Raw genomic sequence first — 27772 nt, 5'->3', positions numbered from 1 at the left:
GACGAAACATGAGTAATTCATAGTCATACCAACAGTGTTTGTCGGTATTTTGCGTGACCTTTTAAAGTCCTCCGGGAGATACAATGAATGACAAGGTGCATTAGTGTAATGGTTAAAGTGTATGGCTGCTAAGTGAAAGGTTCTGAGTTCAAGCCTCGTTCAGTGCTTAATAATTTCTTTATTTAAAAACAATATCGAAGTGTCTTCATGAATTTTATTCGTTTGAATGTAATTTTTTGAAATTTCTAGTGGCAACTAAAATCGAGCATACAGAAAGTATACGCTATGCACTTTTACCTCTGCAAACTCTTCAAAATTTCGTGCAATGTTTTACTACATCTAATGCTGCACAATAACTGTGTTTAACTTCGAAACAAAATTAAAGTCATATATGGGGGGGGGGGGGGGGGGAAGGTATCAGTCAAGAAGATGTGTAAAAATCAAATTTTTGGGCCAAATAGTTTTTGTGAAATTGAATGATAAAATGTGTCAAAGCAGTCGAAACACCATGTGTCTACACAGGCGAGCAGTGCAATGATGACAAAATCGCGCACATCGCGGAATGCGGGAAGCACATCTCTGTAGCAGCGAAAGGGTTAATGCGTCCGTGGTGGCTTTACTTCATAAACTGCGCGCTCCCCCCTAAACGTAAGTTTGCGAACTATACTATGGCGCTGCTTCTCTTGGCGCGTACAACTGGCAACACAGCAATCTCCCGCGTCTGGGCGGGCATGCGCGAACCGCCAAGATAAAAGAATTAAACTATAGCAACTCGCAGGAACAGAGGCTTCGTGGCTGTGTGGTTACGGTGTTGGCTTCAGAAGCGACAGATCCGGGTTCAGATATACCTCGTGGCGAATGTTTTGTTTACAAAATGTGAACTTTTCATTTGGTCATTTACGTATCTGTTTTTCTTTTGTAGTGTTGGCAGTTTTTATACTGTAAATTGGTTATACAATATGAGTCATGTAGTAAGAATGTATTACTGTCCAAGGAAATGTGATGAATAGTGAGAGCAGGCGAGATGCAACATAAACCTCTCACAAAATTGAATACAACAAATAAACGGATTTGAACTATGTTTCAACAAAGGATTTGAAGGGCGAAACTTCCAAAACGGAAAGCAAGAGTTATAGCATGTGGTACTTGTGTAGAACAAATAGGGGGTACATATGCCTGGAGGTTCCTTCCTTATATCCCGCTGTTGCAAATGGACTTTACACCACTACACTGACCCAAATTTGAATACCGCCAACAGTCACTTTTTTCACAGTTCAGTAGAACTTGTTCCTGTTTTCATGCTTGATCTGTGTTCGGTTTTGTACAGGCTATCCACTTAACCTGAGGGTGATGTGATGCCGAGTTTCCCTTTGGAAATGGGAAATTTCTGGTAAATCCCTATGGGACCAAACTGCTGAGGTCATCGTTCCTTAGGCTTACACAGCACTTAATCTAACTTCAACTAACTTACGCTAAGGACAACACACACACCCACGCCCGAGGGAGGACTCGAACCTCCGACGGGAGGAGCCGCGCGAACAGTGGCAAGGCGCCCCAGACCGCGTGGCTACCCCGCGCAGAGTTTCCCTTGTAAGTTACCCCGGCTCTTAGAGGCTGTAGCTGACATCTACACTTCTAGAACCTTACTCTGAGTCAGTAGCCATATTCAAACTAGTGTTACTAAGAACGAATCATTTGCCAATTTGTCGCACTTAGTTCTCGAGAGAGAGTTTAAGGAGATGGCAGAGATGTCTATGGGTTCAAACATATGTTTGGAGCTGTCCTGCAGATAAAGGATTCAAATTCTTAATGATTAACTGTATACAATGCCTGACGAAAAAAAGCACCACCATGAGCGAATGGGGAAACGAAATGAAACTTCGCCGGTTGGAAGGCTATGTAATTTTATTTCAGAGTTTACAGGACAGGAAGGACTCGACAGTACGAGTCCACTAATCAATAACAAATTGCACACCATGTGGCCTGGGTGCATACGCTGACTAGATTTGGAATGGTATACTAACTCCGTTGTACCTCCTCCCGAGCAAGCTATACCACAACATTGTGGACGCTGACCTGGTCAGATGAGTCCCAATTTCACTTCGTTAGAGCTGATGGTGGGTTTCGAATGTGTCGGAGACCCCAAGTTGTCAACAAGGCACTTGCAAGCTGGTGGTGGCTACATAATGGTGTGGGCGGCGTTTACATGGGATAGACTGGGTCCTCTGGTCCAGCTGAACTGATCATTGACTAGAAATGGTTATGTTCGGCTACATGGAGACCATTTGCAGCCATTCGTGGATTTCGTGTTCCCAAACAATGATGGAATTTTTATGGATGACAAGGTGCCATGTCGAAACTGAGCCGTGGAGCGCCTTTTCTGGCACACCAGCTCTTTGGCACGACGCTATCGATTACCCGGCTGTACTAGGGTCTTTGCCCCTGTTGTGATCTCGCGGATGTTTCGCGCTCGCGGGCGTTGGTGTTGGACTCGCTACGAGGTGCAAGGACGTGCTTGCGTGGACGAAGGAGGAAAAAAAGCGTGCTGGGCCAGCAGCGACACGGCGTGTTTACCTCGTAAAACGGTCGGGAGTTTGAGGTGGACCTGCCTGATTTCAACTTCGGGCGCTGTTCGTTGCATTGCCTTTGTGCCTGTTTCTCGGAGAGACCCATCCATGGGGACCATCTCGAGCAACGCTCTCCAACGAAGGTGTAAGTGATTTTGGTGCCTTCGTTTCGTTGAGCCATTTGCGTTGCAGCGAGTGTACTTGTTGCTTGGTTGCCCTAATGTACGCGTTGTTGAAGTAAGAGCAGCCGGCAAAGTGTGTGACCGCATGGAGACGAGCAGTTACTACTTTTTTTTAAAATCCGCTGGTTGGATTGCTATCAGGAAGCTGATTAGCAAGAAGGTGTTATATTTTGGGTTTTTGGGACAGTATCCAGAAGTTTATGTATTGTCTGTATGAGATTTTCAGTAATTATATATATATATATATATATATATATATATATATATATATATATATATATATATATACACTCCTGGAAATTGAAATAAGAACACCGTGAATTCATTGTCCCAGGAAGGGGAAACTTTATTGACACATTCCTGGGGTCAGATACATCACATGATCACACTGACAGGACCACAGGCACATAGACACAGGCAACAGAGCATGCACAATGTCGGCACTAGCACAGTGTATATCCACCTTTCGCAGCAATGCAGGCTGCTATTCTCCCATGGAGACGATCGTAGAGATGCTGGATGTAGTCCTGTGGAACGGCTTGCCATGCCATTTCCACCTGGCGCCTCAGTTGGACCAGCGTTCGTGCTGGACGTGCAGACCGCGTGAGACGACGCTTCATCCAGTCCCAAACATGCTCAATGGGGGACAGATCCGGAGATCTTGCTGGCCAGGGTAGTTGACTTACACCTTCTAGAGCACGTTGGGTGGCACGGGATACATGCGGACGTGCATTGTCCTGTTGGAACAGCAAGTTCCCTTGCCGGTCTAGGAATGGTAGAACGATGGGTTCGATGACGGTTTGGATGTACCGTGCACTATTCAGTGTCCCCTCGACGATCACCAGTGGTGTACGGCCAGTGTAGGAGATCGCTCCCCACACCATGATGCCGGGTGTTGGCCCTGTGTGCCTCGGTCGTATGCAGTCCTGATTGTGGCGCTCACCTGCACGGCGCCAAACACGCATACGACCATCATTGGCACCAAGGCAGAAGCGACTCTCATCGCTGAAGACGACACGTCTCCATTCGTCCCTCCGTTCACGCCTGTCGCGACACCACTGGAGGCGGGCTGCACGATGTTGGGGCGTGAGCGGAAGACGGCCTAACGGTGTGCGGGACCGTAGGCCAGCTTCATGGAGACGGTTGCGAATGGTCCTCGCCGATACCCCAGGAGCAACAGTGTCCCTAATTTGCTGGGAAGTGGCGGTGCGGTCCCCTACGGCACTGCATAGGATCCTACGGTCTTGGCGTGCATCCGTGCGTCGCTGCGGTCCGGTCCCAGGTCGACGGGCACGTGCACCTTCCGCCGACCACTGGCGACAACATCGATGTACTGTGGAGACCTCACGCCCCCCGTGTTGAGCAATTTGGCGGTACGTCCACCCGGCCTCCCGCATGCCCACTATACGCCCTCGCCCAAAGTCTGTCAACTGCACATGCGGTTCACGTCCACGCTGTCGCGGCATGCTACCAGTATTAAAGACTGCGATGGAGCTCCGTATGCCACGGCAAACTGGCTGACACTGACGGCGGCAGTGCACAAATGCTGCGCAGCTAGCGCCATTCGATGGCCAACACCGCGGTTCCTGGTGTGTCCGCTGTGCCGTGCGTGTGATCATTGCTTGTACAGCCCTCTCGCAGTGTCCGGAGCAAGTATGGTGGGTCTGACACACCAGTGTCAATGTGTTCTTTTTTCCATTTCCAGGAATATATATATATATATATATATATATATATATATATATATAGCTTTAAAGTTTGGGTCACATATATACGTACATTTATTTGAAAGCACTCTTTCAGTTATTAGTAATGACTCGTATTCTGCAAAGCTGGTCATTTATACGTAGTTCCTTTATATACGTGCATTTATTTGAATGCACTCACTCAGTATTAGTAAATGAGCAATTGCTTCTTCATTTATATTGTTATTTATTGATCTCGTAACTTATATTAATTGATGTTTGGCTGGTGTTTGTCATGTCTTCTGCGGTCTGTTTGTGTTCCAGTTTTCTGCGAGTTGGGGTGTGTGGGAGTGGCGCCACATTTCGCTTCGGTGCACAGAAGCTGTGACGTGCCGTCTAATGGGAAGTGACTCCCGGTTGGGCCCCAGGGTTTAGGTGTTGTTTTGGACGGCTGGTCTGCTGCTTCCGGCATTTTAACTCACCTTTAGCCCAGGGCAGCCTGGCGTCACTGCCTGTTTGGTTAACATTTAACGTGTTTTATATATATATATATATATATATATATATATATATATATATATATATATATATATATATATATAAAGCTTTTTTAATTTGCTTGGGAATGAATTCTATTAATTTGTAACTTGTTCTGCTGCTTGTGTTATTTGGGTTCTTAACGAACTGGTGTGCGTTTCATAAATCACTTTCATATTGCAAATTATTGCTCTTAAAAAAAAAAAAAAAAAGAAAAGAAATATCTGTGCCACATTTCTTGAAATCACCTCCAGATTATAATTTATTGTTCCTTTAAGTATTGAAATCTTTGTGGCTCATCTCTTTAAGTCAGTTTACGTAATTGTAATTTGCTGCCTTGCTTAAGAAGCAAGCTATCTGTGATATTTTGGTGTTGTCTTAAAGATGGCCACGTGTTGATTGTTTCTTGGCTGTTTTATAAATATTGTCTTTGAATAAATTGTTAATTTATTGATTTGGTAGTTGCTGTGTTTAAGGAGTGGCATTATAGGGGCCTTGATCTTCCGTGCTAAGTGTACCCCTCATCCCGACTTCCTCAGTCACAAAACCTGTTGGCGCCTGTTTGAAGAACATTCTGGACAGTTTGAGCGAATGATTTGGCCACCCAGCTTGCCCGAAATGAATCGCATAGAACATTTATCGGACATATTTGAGAGGCTGGTTCGTGCACAAAATTCTGAACCGGAAACAATTTCGCAATTATGGACGCGTATAGAGGCAGCATGGCACATTATTTCTTCAGGAGAGTTCCACGCCAACGACATGTGAGTCCATGTCTCGTCAAGTTGCTGCACTACGCCAGGAAAAAGGAGGTCCGATACGATGTGAGGAGGTATCCCATAACTTTTATGACCTCAGTATAGTTTGTGTTACTCGCTTTCGTCCAAGAGAGCGTGCAGTAATGGAAAGTAACTGGTAACAGCTGACGTATGTGGCCCGGAAAAGCATAACTGTGAGCTTCTGTCTTGTACAGCTCCCGTGGGGAAGTCAGTACAGTGTTAGTAAATGCGGATGTGTAAGAAGAACAGGCATGTAATGTTAAGATACAGTATTACTAGTGCCCTGCTTGACAGAGTCAAGTCGTTCAAATATCTGGGCGTAAGGTTGCAAAGTGATATGAGATGCAATGAGCACGTGAACTGTTGTAGGGAAGGCCAATGGTCGACTATGTGTAATTGGAAGAATTTTAGGAAAGCGTGGTTCACCCTTAAAGAAGACAGCATCTAGGACGCTGGCGCGACATATTCTTGTGTACTGCTCCAGTGTTTGGGACCCATACCATGTCGGCTTGAAGGAAGACATCTAAGAAATTCAGTGGTGGGCTGCTGGATTTGTTACCACCAGGTTCGAACAACATGTAGGTGTTAAGCAGATACTTTGGGAACTTAAACGGGAATTCTTGGAGGGAAGGCGACTATTGAGAAATGATCGAAGCAGACGAAATGAATTAAAATTTGAGCTGCAGGCGCGACTCGAACCCGGGTCTTCTTGCATTAGTGACAATATGTAAGGGAAAAATGAACTGAATTTTCTGTTGGGGAGGGTACTAAGCTTAGGTAGTTCGTGCAGCAACGTTGACCCTCGTGCTGCGGTGGTGTAATGATTAGCATTTCTACCTACCAAGTGGGGAGACCCGGGTTCGCGTCCCAACTGGAGCACAGATTTTAATTCATTTCGTTTGCTTCGATCATTATCGTAGATAATAAAGAGACTTAAATGTCCCAGCGGAACATTTAATTACAAGTACTATTGAGAAAATTTAGAAAAACGGCGTTTGAAGCCGACTGCCGAACGATTCTACTGCTACCAACATACATTGCGCATAATGACGACGTAGATAAGATTCGAGAAATCAGGACACATACTGAGGCATATAGACAGTCGTTTTTCTCTCGCTCTATTTGCGAGTGGAACAGGAGGGGAAATGACCAGTAGTGGTACAGGGAGCCCTCTGTCATGCACTATACAGTGGCTTAATATCTGTGTAGATGTAGATGTACTGAAGGTCCCGAGTTCGAGCACTAGTCATGACATTTTTGTACAGTAATATGTCTGAAACTGGTAAATGGGACAACACGTTCGTGACATTTTCAAACACTGTTCTGAGTTTATAGCGATATTCTAGTGGCAGTCCGCTTTCGCTTCGTTTATTTGAAAGCAGCAGACGTAAATACTACATTTGTAGTGTCGCAGAATAAACATAAACAATCGGGATGAAAGCATAAAGAAACAATTGCATCACATATGCGAAAGTATTAATAGTAATAATAATAATAATAATAATAATAATAATAAGAAGAAGAAGCAAGACAAGAAACTAGACAAAAGCTATAAATATTTATGCTATACCAATACTGAACTACTCATTTGGAGTAGTGAAATGGAGTAACACAGACCTAGAAGCACTCAATACACTTACACGATCACAATGCCACAAATATAGAGTACATCACATACATTCAGCAACAGAAAGATTTACATTAAGCAGAAAGGAAGGAGGGAGGGGATTTATCAAGCAATCACTCATATAAATACATCGGCTACACCACTGCAATTTCATAACCACTTCTACAACCCTTTAGATCACATAACATCAACAGATACGAAGAAAGTAAATTGGAAAAAGAAAACACTACATGGCAAGCACCCGTATCATCTAACACAGCCACACATCGATCAAGACGCATCCAACACATGGCTAAGAAAAGGCAATATATACAGTGAGACGGAAGGATTCATGATTGCAATACAGGATCAAACAATAAACACCAGATATTACAGCAAGCATATTATTAAAGATCCCAATACCACAACAGATAAATGCAGACTTTGCAAACAACAAATAGAAACAGTAGATCACATCACAAGCGGATGTACAATACTAGCAAATACAGAATACCCCAGAAGACATGACAATGTAGCAAAAATAATACATCAACAGCTTGCCTTACAACATAAACTTATAAAACAACACGTTCCCACATACAAGTATGCACCACAAAATGTACTGGAGAATGATGAATACAAATTATACCGGCACAGAAACATTATAACAGATAAAATAACACCACATAACAAACCTGACATCATACTCACCAATAAAAAGAAATTAACACAACTAATCGAAATATCCATACCCAATACAACAAATATAGAAAAGAAAACAGAAGAAAAAATTGAAAAATACATCCAACTGGCTGAGGAAGTCAAGGACATGTGGCATCAGGATAAAGTTGACATTATACCAATTATACTATCAACTACAGGAGTCATACCACACAATATCCACCAGTACATCAATGCAATACAGCTACATCCAAACTTATATATACAACTACAGAAATCCGTAATTATTGATACATGTTCAATTACCCAAAAGTTCCTAAATGCAATATAACATATACCGTACAGTTAAAAGGAAGTCATGCTTGATCAAGGTCCGCGTCACTTTCCATTTTTGACCAGACATAACGTCTGAGAAAAGAAAGAAATAATAATAATAATAATAGTGACAGTAATAATGCAAATTATGATAGTAATAGCAATAGCAACTACAATAGCAACAAGAATAATTAATATTATTAATACTTCTGCAGGTATGATGCAACTGTTTCTTTATTTTTCTGTTCCATTGTCTATGCTTCTTCTGTGAAACTACAAATGTACTCTCTAGGTTTGCTACTTTCAAATAAACGAAACGAAAACGGATTTCCAGTAGAATATTTGCTATAAACTCAGAACAGTTGTCGAACATGTCATGAACGTATTGTCCCATATAACAGTTTCATCACGATTTTACAGCATTTGGCCGTTATTGCAAACACACTATGATGTTACAGTACACAAGTACAGTGGTGACTAAGAAAATGCATCGTATTGCCAATGCTTTCAGGTTGTTGTGCGTATACTATCAACCCAGATTACACACCGACTGATGGTAAGCTGACCGAAGCATCCTCACTTCCAGGTACAATAATATTATAGTTGACTAATACAATATTTTCCTTCACTGTTCCCACTTCCAGCAGTAGCTATCCCTTTATGCACTCACAGTGTTTTAATTCTTATTCCGCCGCCTCCCCCCCTCCCAACTGCACCTATCTGCCCTAACCTCTCCCCACCTCGTCCCTGTATGCTTCAACAGGCAGCACTTACTGCCCCCCTCCCCCCACCATACCCTGCTATCCCTCCCCACACCCTTCCCCAGCCTCCTTCCCTATCCCCACCACTCAGACTGCTTCTCCCATCGTGCTCTGCTGCTGCTCACAGTCTGGAATGAGCAGCCAGAGACTGTGGTCATTGTGTGTGCGAGTTGTGTTTTCATGAGTGTGTTTCTGTGTGTTGGCTAATCAGGATGAAGCCCTTTTGGCTGAAAGATTACTTGTTGACAATCTTTTTGTTGTATCTACCTGCGACTCACAAGGGAAACTCCTCATTGCCCCCCCCCCCCCCCCCAAATGTACTGCTAAAACGGCTCAGTGGATAGCCTCTAAAAAAACTGAACACATATCGAGTGTAAAAACAGGAAGAGGGTGTACTGAACCATGAAAAATAAGCAAAATAGTGAACAGTCCAAGTTCATGGGCTGTACAATATGAGTAAATTGCAAGAATCATGGCGTTGTGTTTCTGTGGTCATGGTGTTGGACTGTAGGACAGAAGATCCACAATCAAATCTCGATTGTGCCCTTCTTCTTCTTCTTTTCTTTGACAAAATTATGGACTGTCAGACTGGTGATTGATGTGCCTCTTCTCCTTCTGTTATTCTTGGTAATTGTCGTACTATACATTGGTTGTAAAATATGACTCACTTGGTAAGAATATACTACCATCACATGTAAATATGATGAATAAGAAGAGGAAAATGAGATTCTGCATAGATCTTTCCAGAAATGAAAACAGAAATAAATGGGTGTGAACTATGTTACCACAAAGGAATTCAAGAGTCAAAACTTCCAATACAGAATGCAAGGGTCATAACATGTGGTACTTGTGTAGACCAAATAGGAAACACATATATCTGGAGATGGCTTCCTTACACCATGCTGTTGCAAACGGACGTTACACAATGCCACAGACACAAATTTGAATACAACGAACAGACACGTCAATTACCAGATGGACGGTTCATAGCTTTGTAAGACAAAATAAAAATATTAGGCCCCAGGCAGATCTGAACACGGATGTCTTCCTTTGCAGTCGAAAACCATGACCACATAACCATCACACTGTGGCTTTTCCGATTTGTTCGAAGTTGCACATCTTCAGCTTGGACAGTTCACTGTTCTGATTAGGTTACCTTCTGAAGAAGACAAATTTATATTTGTCGAAACCAAGGTAAAGAATTTCTTTATCCATTGCAACTGGTTGGGTGTTTATAATTTTATTACATGAAACCGTTGCTGTTGTGCAGCTATGTTTAAAATATTGTTGTTCTGATTTTGCTTCTTTTTTCACATTTCAGTAGACCTTCTTCCTGTTTTAATGCTTGACCTGTGTTCAGTTTTTGACAGGTTTTCCACTAGGCCATTTTACCTCTAAATGTGAGAGGGGGGGGGGGGGGGGGAGGTTTCTCTTCTCAGCATCTCCGCTATGTGGTGAGTAGCAAACTGTCCTTTTCATAATGTTATCATTACACCATACTGGATTTTCCATAACACTATGGGTTTTTACTTTCAAATAAACGAAGGAAAAGTGGAGTGTCAATAGAATATTATTATAAACTCCAAACAGTTCTTTTATTTGTCAGGAACATGGTGTCCCATACAACAGTTTAACACACGTTTCAGAAAAAAAGAGCTGGAATGACCAGGACTCAAACTCAGGACCCTTGATACGACAGAGTAACGCTCAACCGACTTCCTCAATAGTGCTTCATGCGACAGACAGTTATGCTTTTCCTATGTTCCGTACCGTAGGTCGGGTGCACTTTTTGCTTACTGTTCTCGTGGCCGACAGCACATAGCACAAACTACATCAAACTTTTGGCTAATACCCTATCAATATACAAGTTTGGTACTGATCTGACAGAACCAATGCAGAGATTGCAGAGCGCTTTGGACTGCCCTTTACAGCTGGATAAACAATATATAAGGGAGACAGGTGCGACTGCCGACGTATGCTCCTAATACTTCTCCGTGGTGCAAGGCGAAATCATGTTCTTAAATAACAACTGTCCTTTACGCAAGCAAATATTGAATATTCAACCAGTTTGAAGATTTTTTTCCTTATTAATAGAGGTTGGGAGCCAGTCATAACTCATTAGAAACTACGAAGTAAAGTGATGAAATTCCAGCTTCTAAGCAATGGTCTGTATTTCCAGGGGGAGTTGGAAGATGGGAATAATATAAGTGTGGAGTGCAGTGCTTCCCAGTCCGACTACTAGGGTACTAAAGGAAGTAGAAGTTTTGTCGATTGAGTCTAGTGTGGAGATTGTGCAATTTTTGTGGTTAACTGTTAGTTTAGAAAAGCATGCTGAAGTGCTCCAGTAATCGCACCTTCATTTGATTTATTTTCTCATCAGGTGCAGTTGCAGTGGACTTGTTGAGCTGGGGTCCTCGGAGGGAAAATTCGGGGGCGGGGGATGAAAGTTTTGTCGTCCATGGTATGAAGGAAATTTGCTGTGCTACACTCGCGCTATGCTTGAGATCACTGAGAGTGACAAAGTATACAAAATTTTGGAAGACATGCGCCCTGAGGACAGTTCGGTGGTGGTTCACGAAATGTATAGCAGCAAGTCCAGTGAATCTGTCGACGGGAAGAAACAGACATGGTTCTTCTCGCAGGGCAATTGTTTTCGATCTAAACAGTTGGGGCACATGGTTGGAGCTTGTAAGTTTCGGCGCCCTGGTGTTAAGAACAGCTGACGGCATCGTTTCCACTGCTGTTAGGAGTGGGTTTGTAGCTTACTGGACTCTGGGAGTAACAGCTTCTTATTGATTATCATTGGTACGAAAGTCATAGACATATTTGTAAATTCTCACCACTGGAGTTGGTCATTCATAAATTCAGTACTATGAATGTGAGGCGGGAGTGTTTGCAGTTAGTGACTTTTTTCACATTTTCAGTGTGAGAATTCAGGACTTGTATTGGCCATGAAGCTCCTGATATATAGGGTGCCTTTCTCCGTGTTATTCTGGGATGCGACTTTTATAAAGTCACAGTATGTTTTGGATTATCCTGGGAAAATTTTCCTGTATGAATTCGGCCAGAGAGGAAGGATAGGTTGTGTGAGCACAATCGGGTCCATGGTATAAACTTCAAAAATACCTTCTTAAACCACGAGAAGCTCAGGTAATATTGAATTTGTTGCACCAATGCCCCGAGTTTTGACTGACCAGTTGAGCGTTACAAACAAGTTCGAATATGGCATTCAATTTATGGACCAGTTGCCAATTTGACAGTCACCTTACCATCTGGCTCCATCCAAGATATGGGAGTTGAAGCAGATTGTCAGTAAATTGCTAGAGACAGGAGTCATTATTCTCTCCACTTACCTTATGCAGCTTCTGTGATTTTAGTTCCTAAATTGGAAGGATAAGGCTAGGGGTACCAACCCGTGGTGGACCTCGAACCAAAAGATTGTATTTCTGTGAGTTGGGTTGCCGGATTTCCATAACTGCATTACTTCATTCGAGGGAGCCCGTTATTTGGCAGTACTGGACTTAGCACTTAAGGTCCTGGTCTTATACATTGCTGCATTATCTGTGAACTGGATAAAATATGTAGTTTTTTGGAAGTTATAAAAAGCTCATGTGTACAAATGTTCAGATGGTTCAAATGGTTCTTAGCACTATGAGATATAACATCTAGGGTCATCAGTCCCCTATAACTTAGAACTACTTAAACTTAACTAACCTAAGGACGTCACACACATCCATGCCCGAGGCAGGATTCGAACCTGTGACCATAGGGGTCGCGCGGTTCCAGACTGAAGCGTCTAGAACCGCTCGGCCACACCGGCTGGCTGTACAAATGTGCATTTGGGGTTTCAACACGTTTTAAGTCTGTTGGACTTTCTAGTTTAAATATACATATTTTGGAATTGCTAATGTGAAAACTGACTGTACAGATGAAACTTCAATTTAATAGTAATTATAGCAGAAAAAAACTGAAAAAGAGTTCTGGTATGACATACATGACTTCGGTAATCATACATGTGACCTTTAAGTTTAAATTACTTTTGCGGCCAATTTAAATCTAAAGAAACACACAAAACACAAGAACAAATAAAAATTTAGGGTTCATAGTGGCGTCCAGTATGATACAAACTGAAATGTGGAGACATATACAATGAAGAGCCAAAGAAACTGGTACACCTGTTAAGATCGTGTAGAGCCCCCATGAGCATGCAGAAGTGCCATAAAACATGACGTGGCATAGACTCGACTTATGTCTGAAGTAGTGCTGGAGGGAATTAGCACCATAAATCCTGTAGGGCTGTCCAGTACGAGGGGGGTGGAGATCTCTTCTGAACGGCACGTTGCAAAACGTCCCAGATATGCTCAGTGACGTTCATGTCTGGGGAGTTTAGTGGCCAGCGGAAGTGTTTAACCTCAGAAGAGTGTTGCTGGAGCTGCTCTGTAGCAATTCTGGTCGTATGGGATATCGCATTGTCCTGCTAGAACTGTCCAAGTCCGTCGGAATGCACAATGGACATGAATGGATGCAGGTGATCAGACAGGATGGTTACGTATGTGTCACCTGCCAGAGTCGTATCTACACGTGTCAGGGGTCTCATATCACTCCAACTGCGCGCGGCCCACAACGTTACAGAGCCTCCACCAGCTTGAACAGTCCCATGCTCACAAGCAGGGTCCTTGGATTCATGATGTTGTCTCCATACCTGTACACGTCCATCAGCTTGATACAATTTGAAACGAGACTCGTTCCAGCAGGCAACATGTTTCCAGTGATCAACAGTCCAATGTCGGTGTTGATGGGCCCAGGCGGGGTGTAAAGCTTTGTGTCGTACAGTCATCAAAGGTACACGAGTGACCCTTCGGCTCCGAAAGCCCATATCGATGGTTCGCATGCTGACACTTGTTGTTGGTCCAGCATTGAAACCTGCAGCAATTTGGTGAAGGGTTGCACTTCTGTCACATTGAACGATTCTCTTAAGTCGTCATTGGTTCCGTTCTTGCAGGATCTTTTACCGGCCGCAACGATGTCGGAGATTTGATGTTTTACCGGATTCGTGATAGTCACGGTACACTTGTGAAATGGTCGTACGGGAAAATCCCCACTTCATCGCTACCTCTGAGATGCTGTGTCCCATCGCTCATGCGCCGACTATAGCACCACGTTCAGACTCACTTAAATCTTGATAACCTGCCATTTTAGCAGCAATAACCGATCTAACAACAGCGCCAGACACTTTTTGTGTTATATAGGTGTTGCCGACCGCAGTGCCGTATTCTGCCTGTTTACATATCTCTGTATTTGAATACGCCTGCCTATATCAGTTTCTTCGGCGCTTCAGTAGAGTATCCTTTGGTTTTAATTTGTACAGTTGTTCTTTAGCGCAGCCCAAAAGGAAGAAGCCGAATAGCATTTGATGAGGACTGTGTGCAGGCCATTCTTTCGGTCCCCCGGTGGCCAATCTGTCTGCCAGAGAAACCCTCATCAAGCCATTCTCTCAATGGAATTGCGTAGTGGGGCGTAGATCTATCTTGCATCAACAGCAATTCCCTTCCATTTTCCCATTCTTGAATGGCAGGCCATACGTTTGAAGCATCTCCAAGTATCGAGCACCATTGGTAGTGTCACGTAGAACATTTTTTCAACAGCTACGTTTGAATCCAAATTTGACGAATAATGACAAGTGTAACGGTTGACGAACCCTCCAACGTGAAATACCACAATATTGTCGTTCAGGCCACGCGGTATTAGCCGAGCGGTCTCAGGCGCTGCAGTCATGGACTGTGCGGCTGGTCCCGGCGGAGGTTCGAGACCTCCCTCGGGCATGGGTGTGTTTGTCCTTAGGATAATTTAGGTTAAGTAGTGTGTAAGCTTAGGGATTGATGACCTTAGCAGTTAAGTCCCATAAGATTTCACACACATTTGAACATTTTTTTTATTGTTATACAGTTCGGGATAATCATATTCCCAATCTCGCAAAATTCCATTCTCCCGTCGCAGCCTCATCGAGTAGTTGTTGCACTTAATGTGGCTTCCAAGGTCGAAAAAGTAGTTCACTTTTTAAAATGGTTGTTGCCGTGTGACATGAGAATTCCGTTTCCTTAGCAGGTTGTCTTGTTGACTTTGAAGAGCCCTGTTCAGAGATGTGCAGAACAACATTCCAGTTGTCTTCCGACTTGTATGTTGAGAGTCTTCCATACCGCCTTGCATTTTCCACACTACCAGTTGTCATTAGTTTCTTATGATAGCTTTTTATGGTCTTGGGGGTTAAGTGTTGCATTCCTGCCTCGCTCTTGGCTCAACTATATCTGAACTTGCTCCACTGACCACCAAACTTCGTACCTGACAGCAGTCAGATTAGAGGTGAAAATTTGTCAGTTCCAGGAGAAGCCCGTACTGACAATATTCCCCCGGCACCGGGTTAAGGCCAGAAGGGTGAGCTGTCCACCAGCTCATATCAAAGGGCCATGAGTGCGGCCAGAAACCTTGTTGCTTTGTCGTTTGCGCGAAGGATTTCAGGGCGTCCTGGCAGGGGCCACGTGAAGATTGGTTGGTTGGTTGGTTTGGGGAAGACCAGACAGCGTGGTCATCGGTCTCATCGCATTAGGGAAGGATGTGGAAGGAAGTCGGCCGTGCCCTTTCAGAGGAACCATCCCGGCATTTGCCTGGAGTGATTTAGGGAAATCACGCCACATGAAGAGGTGGCCGAGAAAATTCAGCACAGTACGCGACTGCTGGAACACTCTCTTGCTCGCCATGCTGCCTGGTCTTGATAGTGCCTGAGTGCTGAAGCGTGCTACATTACACATGGATTGTACCAAGTGTGTACACCCCCAAGTGGGATGGAGTGTGATGGACTGTGAGCAAGCGTGGTGTTTAACAGTAATTGGCCCCCTGTGTGGTGCATCACAATGAATGGAAGGTGGCTGCTGGCTGGGCTCTAAACTCTTGTGACGTGTGTTTCACTGATGATCTACTGGAATTTCATCGACGTAACTGGATCATGTAGAATCTGTTGAATCTTTATTTTTTACATCTGTGTCACTGGTTTCGATCCACAGGAGACCCATTCTATTGTAATGTACCCAGCCGCACTTCGTTGAACTAATAAAATAAGAGTAACACAGTTAGAGCTTATCAACGTGGTCTATAAAGGTTTTTCATGTGATGAGCCCAACTTGTGTTTGGTTATTTCCCGAGAAACTCATTAGTTTTAAGACCATGCATTAAGACTTGTCTTCGGTATTACATGGACTTCCCTTGTGTACAGGAACTGGTAAAAATTATATATAATGTCTTCCACGCCCTGTGGCGTGCCAAGTGTTGATTAGCCTGTAATTATTTTCGATACATTTTTCCTGTTCCGTGGCTGTGAACCACTCTGATGAAATTACATTTATGGCACATGTGTAACACCGACTTCTTTGCTGTGGCGTAACGTACCCAATTAGCGCAGGTAGCCTTCGTAATTTGTAAATTACACACACACCTATACCCAGCAGCCCTTAACTGATGGGTTGAATCAGCGAAACATTGAAGCAGATTGGAAATCTGTCATTACTTTTAATCATTGAAATTTTGATTATATCTCTTAACTCTGCTGATGAAGGGTTTTACTTTATTGAAGACTGCTTTTACGAGGGTTGTTTTTTAAGTAAGGGCCGCTTTTATTTTTAAAAAAAGATACAAATAGTTTTGTAAAAAAAACTTTTATTTTCTGATTCTACACATTTTTACCTATTTTTCTACATAGTTGCCTTGTTTATTTAAGCACTTGTCATACCATACAACTAAGTTTTTAATTCCCTCTTCAAAGAATTCGGCCACCTGCTCCGACAGCCAAGAGTTCACGGCCGCTTTCACTTCATCGTCGTCATTGAAGTGCTGCCCGCCAAGATGGTGTTTCAGGTACTGGAAAAGGTGAAAATCGCTAGGAGCAAGGTCGGGGCTGTACGGTGCACGGTCCAAAACTACCCAGCCAAAAGAATCAATCAAATCCCGAGTCTTTTGAGAGGTGAGAGGCCTAGAGTTATCGTGCAGGAGCAAAACTCCTTTTGTCAGCATGCCGCGCCTTTTGCTTTGAATTGCTCTGCGGAGCTTCTTTAGAGTTGCACAGTAGGCATCTGAGTTGATTGTCGTTCTTCGTGGCATAAAGTCCACTAGCAAAACACCACGCCGGTCTCAGAACACAGTTGCCATAATCTTGTGCTTTGACAGCGTCTGTTTGGCTTTGACCTTGACGGGTGAGGTTGTGTGTCGCCATTCCATCGATTGTCGCTTGCTTTCGGGAGTGATATGGGATACCCATGTTTCATCTCCAGTGACAATTTGACTCAACATGTCATCCCCTTCTTCCTCGTAACGAATCAAAAAGTCCAATGAAGTGGAAAATCTCTTCCCTTCGTGGTCCTCTGTGAGGAGTCTGGGTACCCACCGAGAACACAGTTTCTTAAAGTTTAGGTTTTCAGACACAATTTTGTACAAAACCGATTCCAAAGAAAGAGTGGAAATTGTGAATCTTCCGTCCTCATGAATCTTTGTTTCGACTGCAGCCACCAAATCATCAGTGATCACAGAGGGCCGGCCTGAGCGTTCTTCGCCACGGACGTTTTGACGGCCATTTTTAAACTCTCCAACCCATTGACGCACTTTACCTTCACTCATTGCATTCGAGCCATAAACTTCTGTTAACTGACGATGAATTTCTGCAGCTGATAGGCTTCTCGCGGTCAAAAAACGTATCACTGACCGTATCTCACACGCGGCGGGCGATTCAATAATCGTAAACATTATAAAGTAGCATAGCTATGCGTACACGTCAGCTACAGAGCTGCAACTTGCATCAGTGTGAACGGGAAGGATGCCGGCAAGTGGCGCGGTGGCTTGTTGCGGCGTCCGCGCGAACTACGGGACTATACGCGCGAACGGCCCTTACTTAAAAAACAACCCTCGTATAAATGTAATAAATTAATGGAAGAATATTTGTAGAAGTTATTGTAAATTTTCTTACAATATTTCTTTAACTGTTAAATTGATTTTTACTTGTAAATTATTTTTCTTAACCTGTTTTAACATGGATTATTGAATATCTTTTTTTAAATTATGCCGAATTCCGTTGTTAGTACCTATGCAAATTGTGAAAGAACTTTACTTTTCTGGAGCTCAGTACCTCGCCACACTGTGCTCCATGCATTGGTACATCTTACCACTTAGGCTGCTAACTAGTTGGAGTCAATACCCTGGCAGCACTGCCAATAACGACAAACAGAAGTGAATTCTCTAAAAGGTGTCCACACTGGGAACCTTGGGGAGCATTCTCACATGGCATGCCTTCTGAGGGCAGTCTTGGGAAATAGTAGCCGAAATGAGTGATTATTCACCAACATTTTGTTATTCGCCACCACCACCACTAACAACAACAACAACATCACCACCAGCATAATCATCAATATCACAAAAGAACAGTGACAACAATAACAAACTAAACGGAAGCCCCGAAGATGTTGTTCGCAAATTGAAATTGAGGGCACTATTGTGTACCACACCTTAGACTGTAGTCTTCGGATGCAGCAGTGTGAGGGCAACTTCTCTCATAGATATTCGTATCCAACCCCACGAACAAACCCGCCACTCACATCTTCAGTAACAACAATAACATAAAAATTGTCATGTGGCTAAGCCATCGCCCTGCAGGATCTTGATCGATTTAATACCTGAAGCACATGTTTCACTTATAGGTTTCCTGCTGTGTGTCCCTTTCCCAAGACATCGCTGTGCTACTCTGTTCTGTGCGTGGAGAAAGTGATATGTTGTTGCACCCATCCAAGAAATGAGCCATCTGGCAGTTTTCTTTGGGGATTTTCATTGTCACTTCAGAGTCCTGCAGCTTGCCTATTAGTTTGCTGCACACGTAAGTAACCCTCCCATCCTAAGGGCAGAATGAGACTGACAAGTAAGGATTACTCTGACCCTGATTGAAGATGTGACATGTCTAATGTAAAAGACAAATTAAAAGAAAAAACTACGTACAGTGCTGCAAATGCTTCTTAAGCTGATACTCAGCTTGGCTCTAACACTGTGGCATCATTATTAACAGAAAACACCTCCAATGAACTCACTCACATGCAGTCTGCATATAGAATCTTGGAGTTATAGTACAGCAACCTGGCTCATGATTACAGTCTTGGGGCACAGAAGCTAGTTGGTCACAGTTCACATAGATTTTGGTACCCAACGCCACAAACACAATTACCACCACCACCGCCGCCGCCGCCACCACCACCACTACCACCACTAGCACACTGTCACCACCACTAACACTACCAAAAGTTCTGGTTCTCATATATAATCTTGGTGCTTTTCTATCACACCTCACCTTATAACTGCAATAGTGAGCCACTGCAGATTGTGGGAGAAAGTTCAGCTTGTGTTATTATGCATTACCCCTGTGGCACACAACAATCTAAACTGTAGCCTTAAAGAAGTTGTGGTCCAGATACGGAACCTTATGGGCATCTTCTTACAAGGGAACCTCCCCATCGCACCCCCCTCAGATTTAGTTATAAGTTGGCACAGTGGATAGGCCTTGAAAAACTGAACACAGATCAATTGAGAAAACAGGAAGAAGTTGTGTGGAACTGTGAAAAAATAAGCCGAGTAGTTCATGGGAATATAGGCAACATCAAGTACATTGGGAAGGCAGGAGCGCCGTGGTCTCGTGGTAACGTGAGCAGCTGCGGAACGAAAGGTCCTTGGTTCAAGTCTTCCATCGAGTGAAAAGTTTAATTTTTTATTTTCAGTTTATGTGACAAACTCTTATTTTTTCATCACTTTTTTGGGAGTGATTATCACATCCACAAGAAAACCTAAATCGGGCAAGGTAGAAGAATCTTTTTACCCATTCGCCAAGTGTACAAGTTAGGTGGGTGGACAACATATTCCTGTCATGTGACGCACATGCCGTCACCAGTGTCGTATAGAATATATCAGATGTGTTTTCCTGTGGAGGAATCGGTTGACCTATGACCTTGCGATCAAATGTTTTCGGTTCCCATTGGAGAGGCACGTCCTTTCGTCTACTAATCGCACGGTTTTGCGATGCGGTCGCAAAACAGACACTAAACTTATTACAGTGAACAGAGACGCCAATGAACGAACGGACAGATAATAACTATGCAAAAATAAAGAAAGTAAAATTTTCACTCGAGGGAAGACTTGAACCAAGGACCTCTCGTTCTGCAGCTGCTCACGCTACCAGAGACCACAGCTCTCCTGAACTGAAGTTGTCCATGATGTCGCCTATGTGGCCCATGGACTACTCAGTTTGTATATTTTGCTTATTTTTTCACAGTTCCACACAACTTCTTCCTGTTTTCTCAATTGATCTGTGTTCAGTTTATCAAGGCCAATCCACTGTGCCAACTTATAGCAAAATCTGAGGGGGGTGCGATGGGGAGGTTCCCTTGTTAGTATGCCTGGTGCCTGAAGGTGTGGGACACAGCAGACACAGACCTGTTACCATACTGGTGCTATGCTACCTAGTATCATCACCACAACAACCTAAACAGGTCCCCTCTATGCTGGTCCACAAATGAAACTGTAGAGGCACTCTCTCATGGAACGCCTCGCTAGCACACCCAGTAGGCCTTGGGCAGTGGCTCACCTTTATGATGCTCTCCAACACCTTGAGGCAGCCCAGGTCAGCGGCGCTGGCAGGACGCAGGAAGTCGCCGCCCCGGCCGAAGACTTCTCTCAGCTCCTGCTGGGCTGCGTCCTGCCACTCTGGATGGAGGGCCAGCAGAGCCAGCAAAAAGCCCATTGTCACAGCCGTCGTCTCAGTGCCAGCCAGCGCCAGATTCATGATCTGAAAATCGTTTCACTTAGATTAGCTTGGGTGCACTTTTCATCCTGTGTGCTAATTAATCGGAGTTACACATTAACTTGCAAACTCTAAGTCTGAAATTAGTATAGTATGCTACGGTGCATCAGCACGGCTTTAGGAAGCATCGCTCCTGCAAAACGCAACTCGTCCATTTTTCACACGATATCTTGCGAACCATGGATGAAGGGTATCAGACGGTTGCCATATTCCTTGACTTCCGGAAAGCGTTTGACTCGGTGCCCCACTGCAGTCTCCTAAATAAGGTACGAGCATATGGAATTTGTTCCCAAATATGTGAGTGGCTCAAAGACTTCTTATGTAATAAAACCCAGTGCGTTGTCCTCGATGGTGAGTGTTCATCCGAGGTGAGGGTATCATCTTGAGTGCCCCAGGGAAGTGTGGTAGGTCCGCTGTTGTTTTCTATCTACATAAATGATCTTTTGGATAGGGTGGATAGCAATGTGCGGCTGTTTGCTGATGATGCTGTGGTGTGCGGGAAGGTGTCGTCGTTGAGTGACTGTAGGAGGATACAAAATGACTTGGGCAGGATTTGTGATTGGTGTAAAGAGTGGTAGCTAACTCTAAATATAGATAAATGTAAATTAATGCAGATGAATAGGAAAAGAATCCTGTAATGTTTGAATACTCCATTAGTAGTGTAGCGCTTGACACAGTCACGTCGATTAAATATTTGGGGGTAACATTGCAGAGCGATATGAAGTGGGACAAGCATGTAATGGCAGTTGTGGGGAAGGCGGATGGTCATTCGGTTCATTGGTAGAATTTTGGGAAGATGTGGTTCATCTGTAAAGGAGACCGCTTATAAAACACTAATACGACCTATTCTTGAGTACTGCTAGAGCGTTTGGGATCCCTATCAGGTCGGATTGAGGGAGGACATAGAAGCAATTCAGAGGCGGGCTGCTAGATTTGTTACTGGTAGGTTTGATCATCACGCGAGTGTTACGGAAATGCTTCAGGAACTCGAGTGGGAGCCTCTGGAGGAAAGGAGGCGTTCTTTTCGTGAATCGCTACTGAGTAAATTTAGAGAACCAGCATTTGGGGCTGACTGCAGTACAATTTTAGTGCCGCCAACTTATATTTCGCGGAAAGACTACAAAGATAAGAGAGATTAGGGCTCGTACAGAAGCATATAGGCAGTCATTTTTCCCTTGTTCTGTTTGGGAGTGGAGTTGTGGTACGAGGTACCCTCCGCCACGCACCGTATGTTGGATTGCGGAGTATGTATGTAGATGTAGACAATTGTTTTTGCAGGTCTTAATATACAGGAAGATTCCGTGATGATATTAAAAAACTTTCGCAGATGACGGGCAAGAGTATTATAAATGTATCAATTTGACGTAAGGAACTCTAGTCCGGAAAAGACCGAAAAGAAAGGTATAAGCGAAAACATATTGAGGTTCCGCCTTATTTAAGTGCAGATTTCAGGCTAAGGGTTCCAACTTCTCAACACGGATCATTACTTACGGAAGTTCCAGCCCACCCAGTTAGCCGTTTGGTCTAACGCACTTCCGGGCGGGAAGGTGTGCCGGTCCCTGGCACGAATCCGCCCGGCAGATCAGTGTCGAGATCCAGTGTGGTGGCCAGTCTGTGGAAGATTTTTAAGACGGTTTTCCATCTGCCTCGGGTGGTTCCCCTTATTCCACCTCAATTACACCATGTCGGCGATTGTTGTGCAACTACTTTCTCCAAGTGCGCTTACTCCATAATTACTCTACCACGCAAACATTGGGATTCCCGGACGGGGGGGGGGGGGGGGTCCACTGGGGACCGATCCACACAGTGACCCTGGGTTCAGTGTGGGGCGGCGGTGGGGTGAGTAGGCTGCTGCTGTAGCCTGTTGTGCGGTTGTGAGCCACTGAGGGCTATGGCGGGGACAAAGCCTCTCCATCGTTTCTTGGTCACCAGTTCCATATAATACAATACAATACAATACAAATACAGAAGTCATACTGAATACTCTCCAGTACTTTCAGACAACTACATCTACATCTACATGATTACTCTACAGTTCCCAATTAAGTACCTGGCAGAGGGGTTATAGAACCACCTTCAAGCTATTCCTCTAAACATGGTTCAAATGGCTCTGAGCACTATGGGACTTAACTGCTGTGGTCATCAGTCCCCTAGAACTTAGAACTAATTAAACCTAACTAACCTAAGGCCATCACACACATCCATGCCCGAGGCAGGATTCGAACCTGCGACCGTAGCAGCAGCGCGGCTCCGGACTGGAGCGCCTAGAACCGCACGACCACCGCGGCCGGCGCTATTCCTCTGCTGTCCTATTCTCGAACAGCGTGTGGAAAAACGAACAAATCTTTATGTGCAAGCTCTGATTTTTCTTCCTTTATTACGATGATCACCCCTCCCTCCGTAGGTGCGTGCCAACAAAATACTTTCGCACTCTGAGCAGAAAGTCGGTGACTGAGATTCTATGAGGAGATCCTTCCGCAAAGAACAACGCCTTTGTTTTAATGATTGCCACCCCAATTTACGTTTCATATCCGTGGTACTCTCTCCCCCATTTCGCAACAGTAAAAAATGAGCTTCCCTTCTTTGAACTTTTCTGATGTCCTCCGTCGATCCCATCTGATGCGGATTCCACGTCACACAGCAATACTCCAGAATAGGACTTATTACATGCGTGGTGCAGGCAGTCTCCTATAGTAGACCTGTTGCATTTTCTCAGAATTCTGCCAATAAATCGTACGCTTTGGTTTGCTTTACCTACAACATTAGCTTTGTGATCGTTACAACTTAAGATATTCGTGATTGTAATCCCCAAGTATTTAGTTGTATTTACAGCCTTTAGATTTGTGTGATTTATCATGTAACCGAAATTTAGCGGATTCCTTTTGGTACTCATGAGAATAACTTCATACTTTTCATAACTGAGAGTCAATTGCCACTTTTCGCCCCGTAGAGATATCTTATCTAAATCGTTTTGAAATTCGTTTTGATTATCCAATGACTTTATAAGATGGTAAATGACAGCATCATCTGCAAACAGCGGCTCAGTGCTACACAGATTGTCTCCTAAATCGTTTATGTGCACCGGTAACAGCAGGGGGCCTATAACACTTCCTTGGGGAACTCCAAATATTACTTCTGTTTTACTTGGTGACTTTCGGACGACTGCTACGAATTGTGAAATTTCTGACACGAAACCACGAATTCAGTGGCACAAGTGAGACGATAATCCTTATGCACACAATTTGATTAGAAGCTGCTTGTGAGGTACGCTGTCAGAAGTCTTCTGGAAATCTAAAAACATGAAATCAATTTGACTTCCTCTGTCAATAGCACTCATTATTTCGTGAGAATAAGGAGCTACTTGTGTTTCACAAGAACGATTTTTTCTGCTTCTGTGCTGGCTGTTTGCCAACAGATCATTTTCTTCGGGATAACTCATAATGTTCGAACGCAGTATTTGTTCCATAATCCTACCGCAAATCGACGTTAGCGATGTTGAGCTATAATGTAGCAGATCTAATTCTTTCCTTGAGTGTTGGTGTGACGTGTATAACTTTCCAATCTTTAGGTACACATCTTTCAACGAGAGATCGGTTGTATATGATTGCTAAATATGGAGCTATCGTATGAGCATACTGTGAGAGAAACCTGACTGGTACACAATCAGGACCCGAGGCCTTGCCTTTATAAGTGATTGAAGGTGCTTTGCTACTCCGAGGACATCTGCATCTAAGTTACTCCTGTTGGCAGTTGTTGATAGGCTGGTAACAGTGCACGAAACTTAAAAGTCTGACAGACTGAAAATCCTAAGTGTACTGTATGGTAATAATGAATTCCACTTACCTGCGCAAGTTTCATAACATGCTATAGTTTCAACAGTTGTTCAAAATGGCGTCCCCCCAGCGTCAACGCAGGCATGTCACCGCTGTACAAAATTGTGTCATAACTGTTCTAATACACTCCTGGAAATTGAAATAAGAACACCGTGAATTCATTGTCCCAGGAAGGGGAAACTTTATTGACACATTCCTGGGGTCAGATACATCACATGATCACACTGACAGAACCACAGGCACATACACACAGGCAACAGAGCATGCACAATGTCGGCACTAGTACAGTGTATATCCACCTTTCGCAGCAATGCAGGCTGCTATTCTCCCATGGAGACGATCGTAGAGATGCTGGATGTAGTCCTGTGGAACAGCTTGCCATGCCATTTCCACCTGGCGCCTCAGTTGGACCAGCGTTCGTGCTGGACGTGCAGACCGCGTGAGACGACGCTTCATCCAGTCCCAAACATGCTCAATGGGGGACAGATCCGGAGATCTTGCTGGCCAGGGTAGTTGACTTACACCTTCTAGAGCACGTTGGGTGGCACGGGATACATGCGGACGTGCATTGTCCTGTTGGAACAGCAAGTTCCCTTGCCGGTCTAGGAATGGTAGAACGATGGGTTCGATGACGGTTTGGATGTACCGTGCACTATTCAGTGTCCCCTCGACGATCACCAGTGGTGTACGGCCAGTGGAGGAGATCGCTCCCCACACCATGATGCCGGGTGTTGGCCCTGTGTGCCTCGGTCGTATGCAATCCTGATTGTGGCGCTCACCTGCACGGCGACAAACACGCATACGACCATCATTGGCACCAAGGCAGAAGCGACTCTCATCGCTGAAGACGACACGTCTCCATTCGTCCCTCCATTCATGCCTGTCGCGATACCACTGGAGGCGGGCTGCACGATGTTGGGGCGTGAGCGGAAGACGGCCTAACGGTGTGCGGGACCGTAGCCCAGCTTCATGGAGACGGTTGCGAATGGTCCTCGCCGATACCCCAGGAGCAACAGTGTCCCTAATTTGCTGGGAAGTGGCAGTGCGGTCCCCTACGGCACTGCGTAGGATCCTACGGTCTTTGCGTGCATCCGTGCGTCGCTGCGGTCCGGTCCCAGGTCGACGGGCACGTGCACCTTCCGCCGACCACTGCCGACAACATCGATGTACTGTGGAGACCTCACGCCCCACGTGTTGAGCAATTCGGCGGTACGTCCACCCGGCCTCCCGCATGCCCACTATACGCCCTCGCTCAAAGTCCGTCAACTGCACATACGGTTCACGTCCACGCTGTCGCGGCATGCTACCAGTGTTAAAGACTGCGATGGAGCTCCGTATGCCACGGCAAACTGGCTGACACTGACGGCGGCGGTGCACAAATGCTGCGCAGCTAGCGCCATTCGACGGCCAACACCGCGGGTCCTGGTGTGTCCGCTGTGCCGTGCGTGTGATCATTGCTTGTACAGCCCTCTCTCAGTGTCCGGAGCAAGTATGGTGGGTCTGACACACCGGTGTCAATGTGTTCTTTTTTCCATTTCCAGGAGTGTATGTTGTCTGAGCAGTGTCACAGACGGTAAGAATTCTCGCCTGGAGATCCATTCAGTCTCAGCAGGTGTCTCATACACAAGGCTTTTGACATTGTCCCACAAGAAGAAATCAAGTGAGTTGAGATCAGATGACTGTGCTGGCCACGAAACAGGACCTCCTTTGTCTATCCAGTTTTCAGGAAATGTCTAATCCACGAGTTCACGATCCCTCAGTCGAAAGTGAAGTGGGGCTGTGTCATGGTGCAACCACATCCGTTGATGAACAACAAGTTGGATATTTGACAGGAAGGTAGGTAGTATGTCTCTGAGAAACATCGTGTACACTGGCTGATGTAAGTGGGGAGGAAGAAGTTATGGTCCTGGTATGTAGTTGATATCTATGCCTCCCCACACACTGACGAATAAACTGTGTTGATGGTTCTTCACAGCTGTAGTGTGGTGCTTCTCATGACTCCATTTGGTTAGGGCTGTTCGATGTTGGTACTTCAACTTGCAGTCTACTGCAGTACAGACATTGCATACATGACTACTGCTACTATTTAACATTCCGTCTCTAATGTAACAGCTCCGTCCGTGAAAACTGCATACGCAGGACAGTGAGGATCGACTGTAAAGTGTTGCAAGAACCATTGGCTGAACACAACATGAGATCAAAAATCAGTTGGAGTCAAAATATGCGATGTGATGGAGGGGTGTAGCTGCATCTAGCTTAATACGCAGCAGACAGTACTCTGTGAAAAGTTCATTTGGCATGCAAACGATCGAATGCTGATTACAGATGCCTCAATCACTCGAGCAAGCACGGGATTTTCTAATTTGGGAGTCCATGTAGTTCATCGTCCTCCTTGGTCCTTGTAGTGTGGTACCAATTACCTGGTCCACTTAATCGCTAGAGTAGTCCTGGAAACATGGTGTGTGCCAGATGTCTTCTACACGGGCATTTGGTCCTGTTCAACCATTATACTTCTCTGCTGCCTCCATTTGCTTGCCCATACACGAACATGAAGCCTGCAAATTCCGTCACCAGGCACATCTCCATTTGGTTAGGGCTGGTCGATTGTTAGTACCTCAACTTGCAGTCTACTACAGTAAAGACGTTGTATACAAGGGTTGTTCATGTCAGTACACAGTTCGCTATCTGCACTGGATTAGCTGCGTTACTAACCCAACTTCTACACCTAAGTGCTCATAAGGGTTGCCTACTCTACAGGCTTACCAACGACAGTACCGATACATGTATTCCACTGTCAGAGGTATTATAACGATTTTTGCTTACAACTTTCGACTTGGTCTTTCCCAGACCCGGGTCCCTTACCTGAAATTGGTACATTTACCCCCCCCCCCCTCCTCATGCCTGAAAGTTTGTAATATCACAGAATCAACCTGTATACAGGGTGTCCCAGT

The 27772-nt window shown here is 44.6% G+C and overlaps 1 protein-coding gene across 1 annotated transcript in view; it reads right to left on the bottom strand.

Annotated features, from left to right (window-relative positions):
• LOC126210475 (cytochrome P450 4C1-like) overlaps positions 1-27772 on the bottom strand; it is a 165320-nt gene that overhangs the window by 12864 nt on the left and 124684 nt on the right. The window contains exon 6 of the mRNA XM_049939710.1: positions 20773-20973. Within this exon, the coding sequence (XP_049795667.1) occupies positions 20773-20973 (201 nt within the window). The remainder of the gene's footprint in view (positions 1-20772; positions 20974-27772) is intronic.

Source organism: Schistocerca nitens, chromosome 10 (genome assembly GCF_023898315.1).
Source record: "Schistocerca nitens isolate TAMUIC-IGC-003100 chromosome 10, iqSchNite1.1, whole genome shotgun sequence".
NCBI lineage: Eukaryota > Metazoa > Arthropoda > Insecta > Orthoptera > Acrididae > Schistocerca > Schistocerca nitens.
Note: the sequence above shows the minus strand (reverse complement) of the source record. Positions and strands in the feature narration are given on the sequence as shown.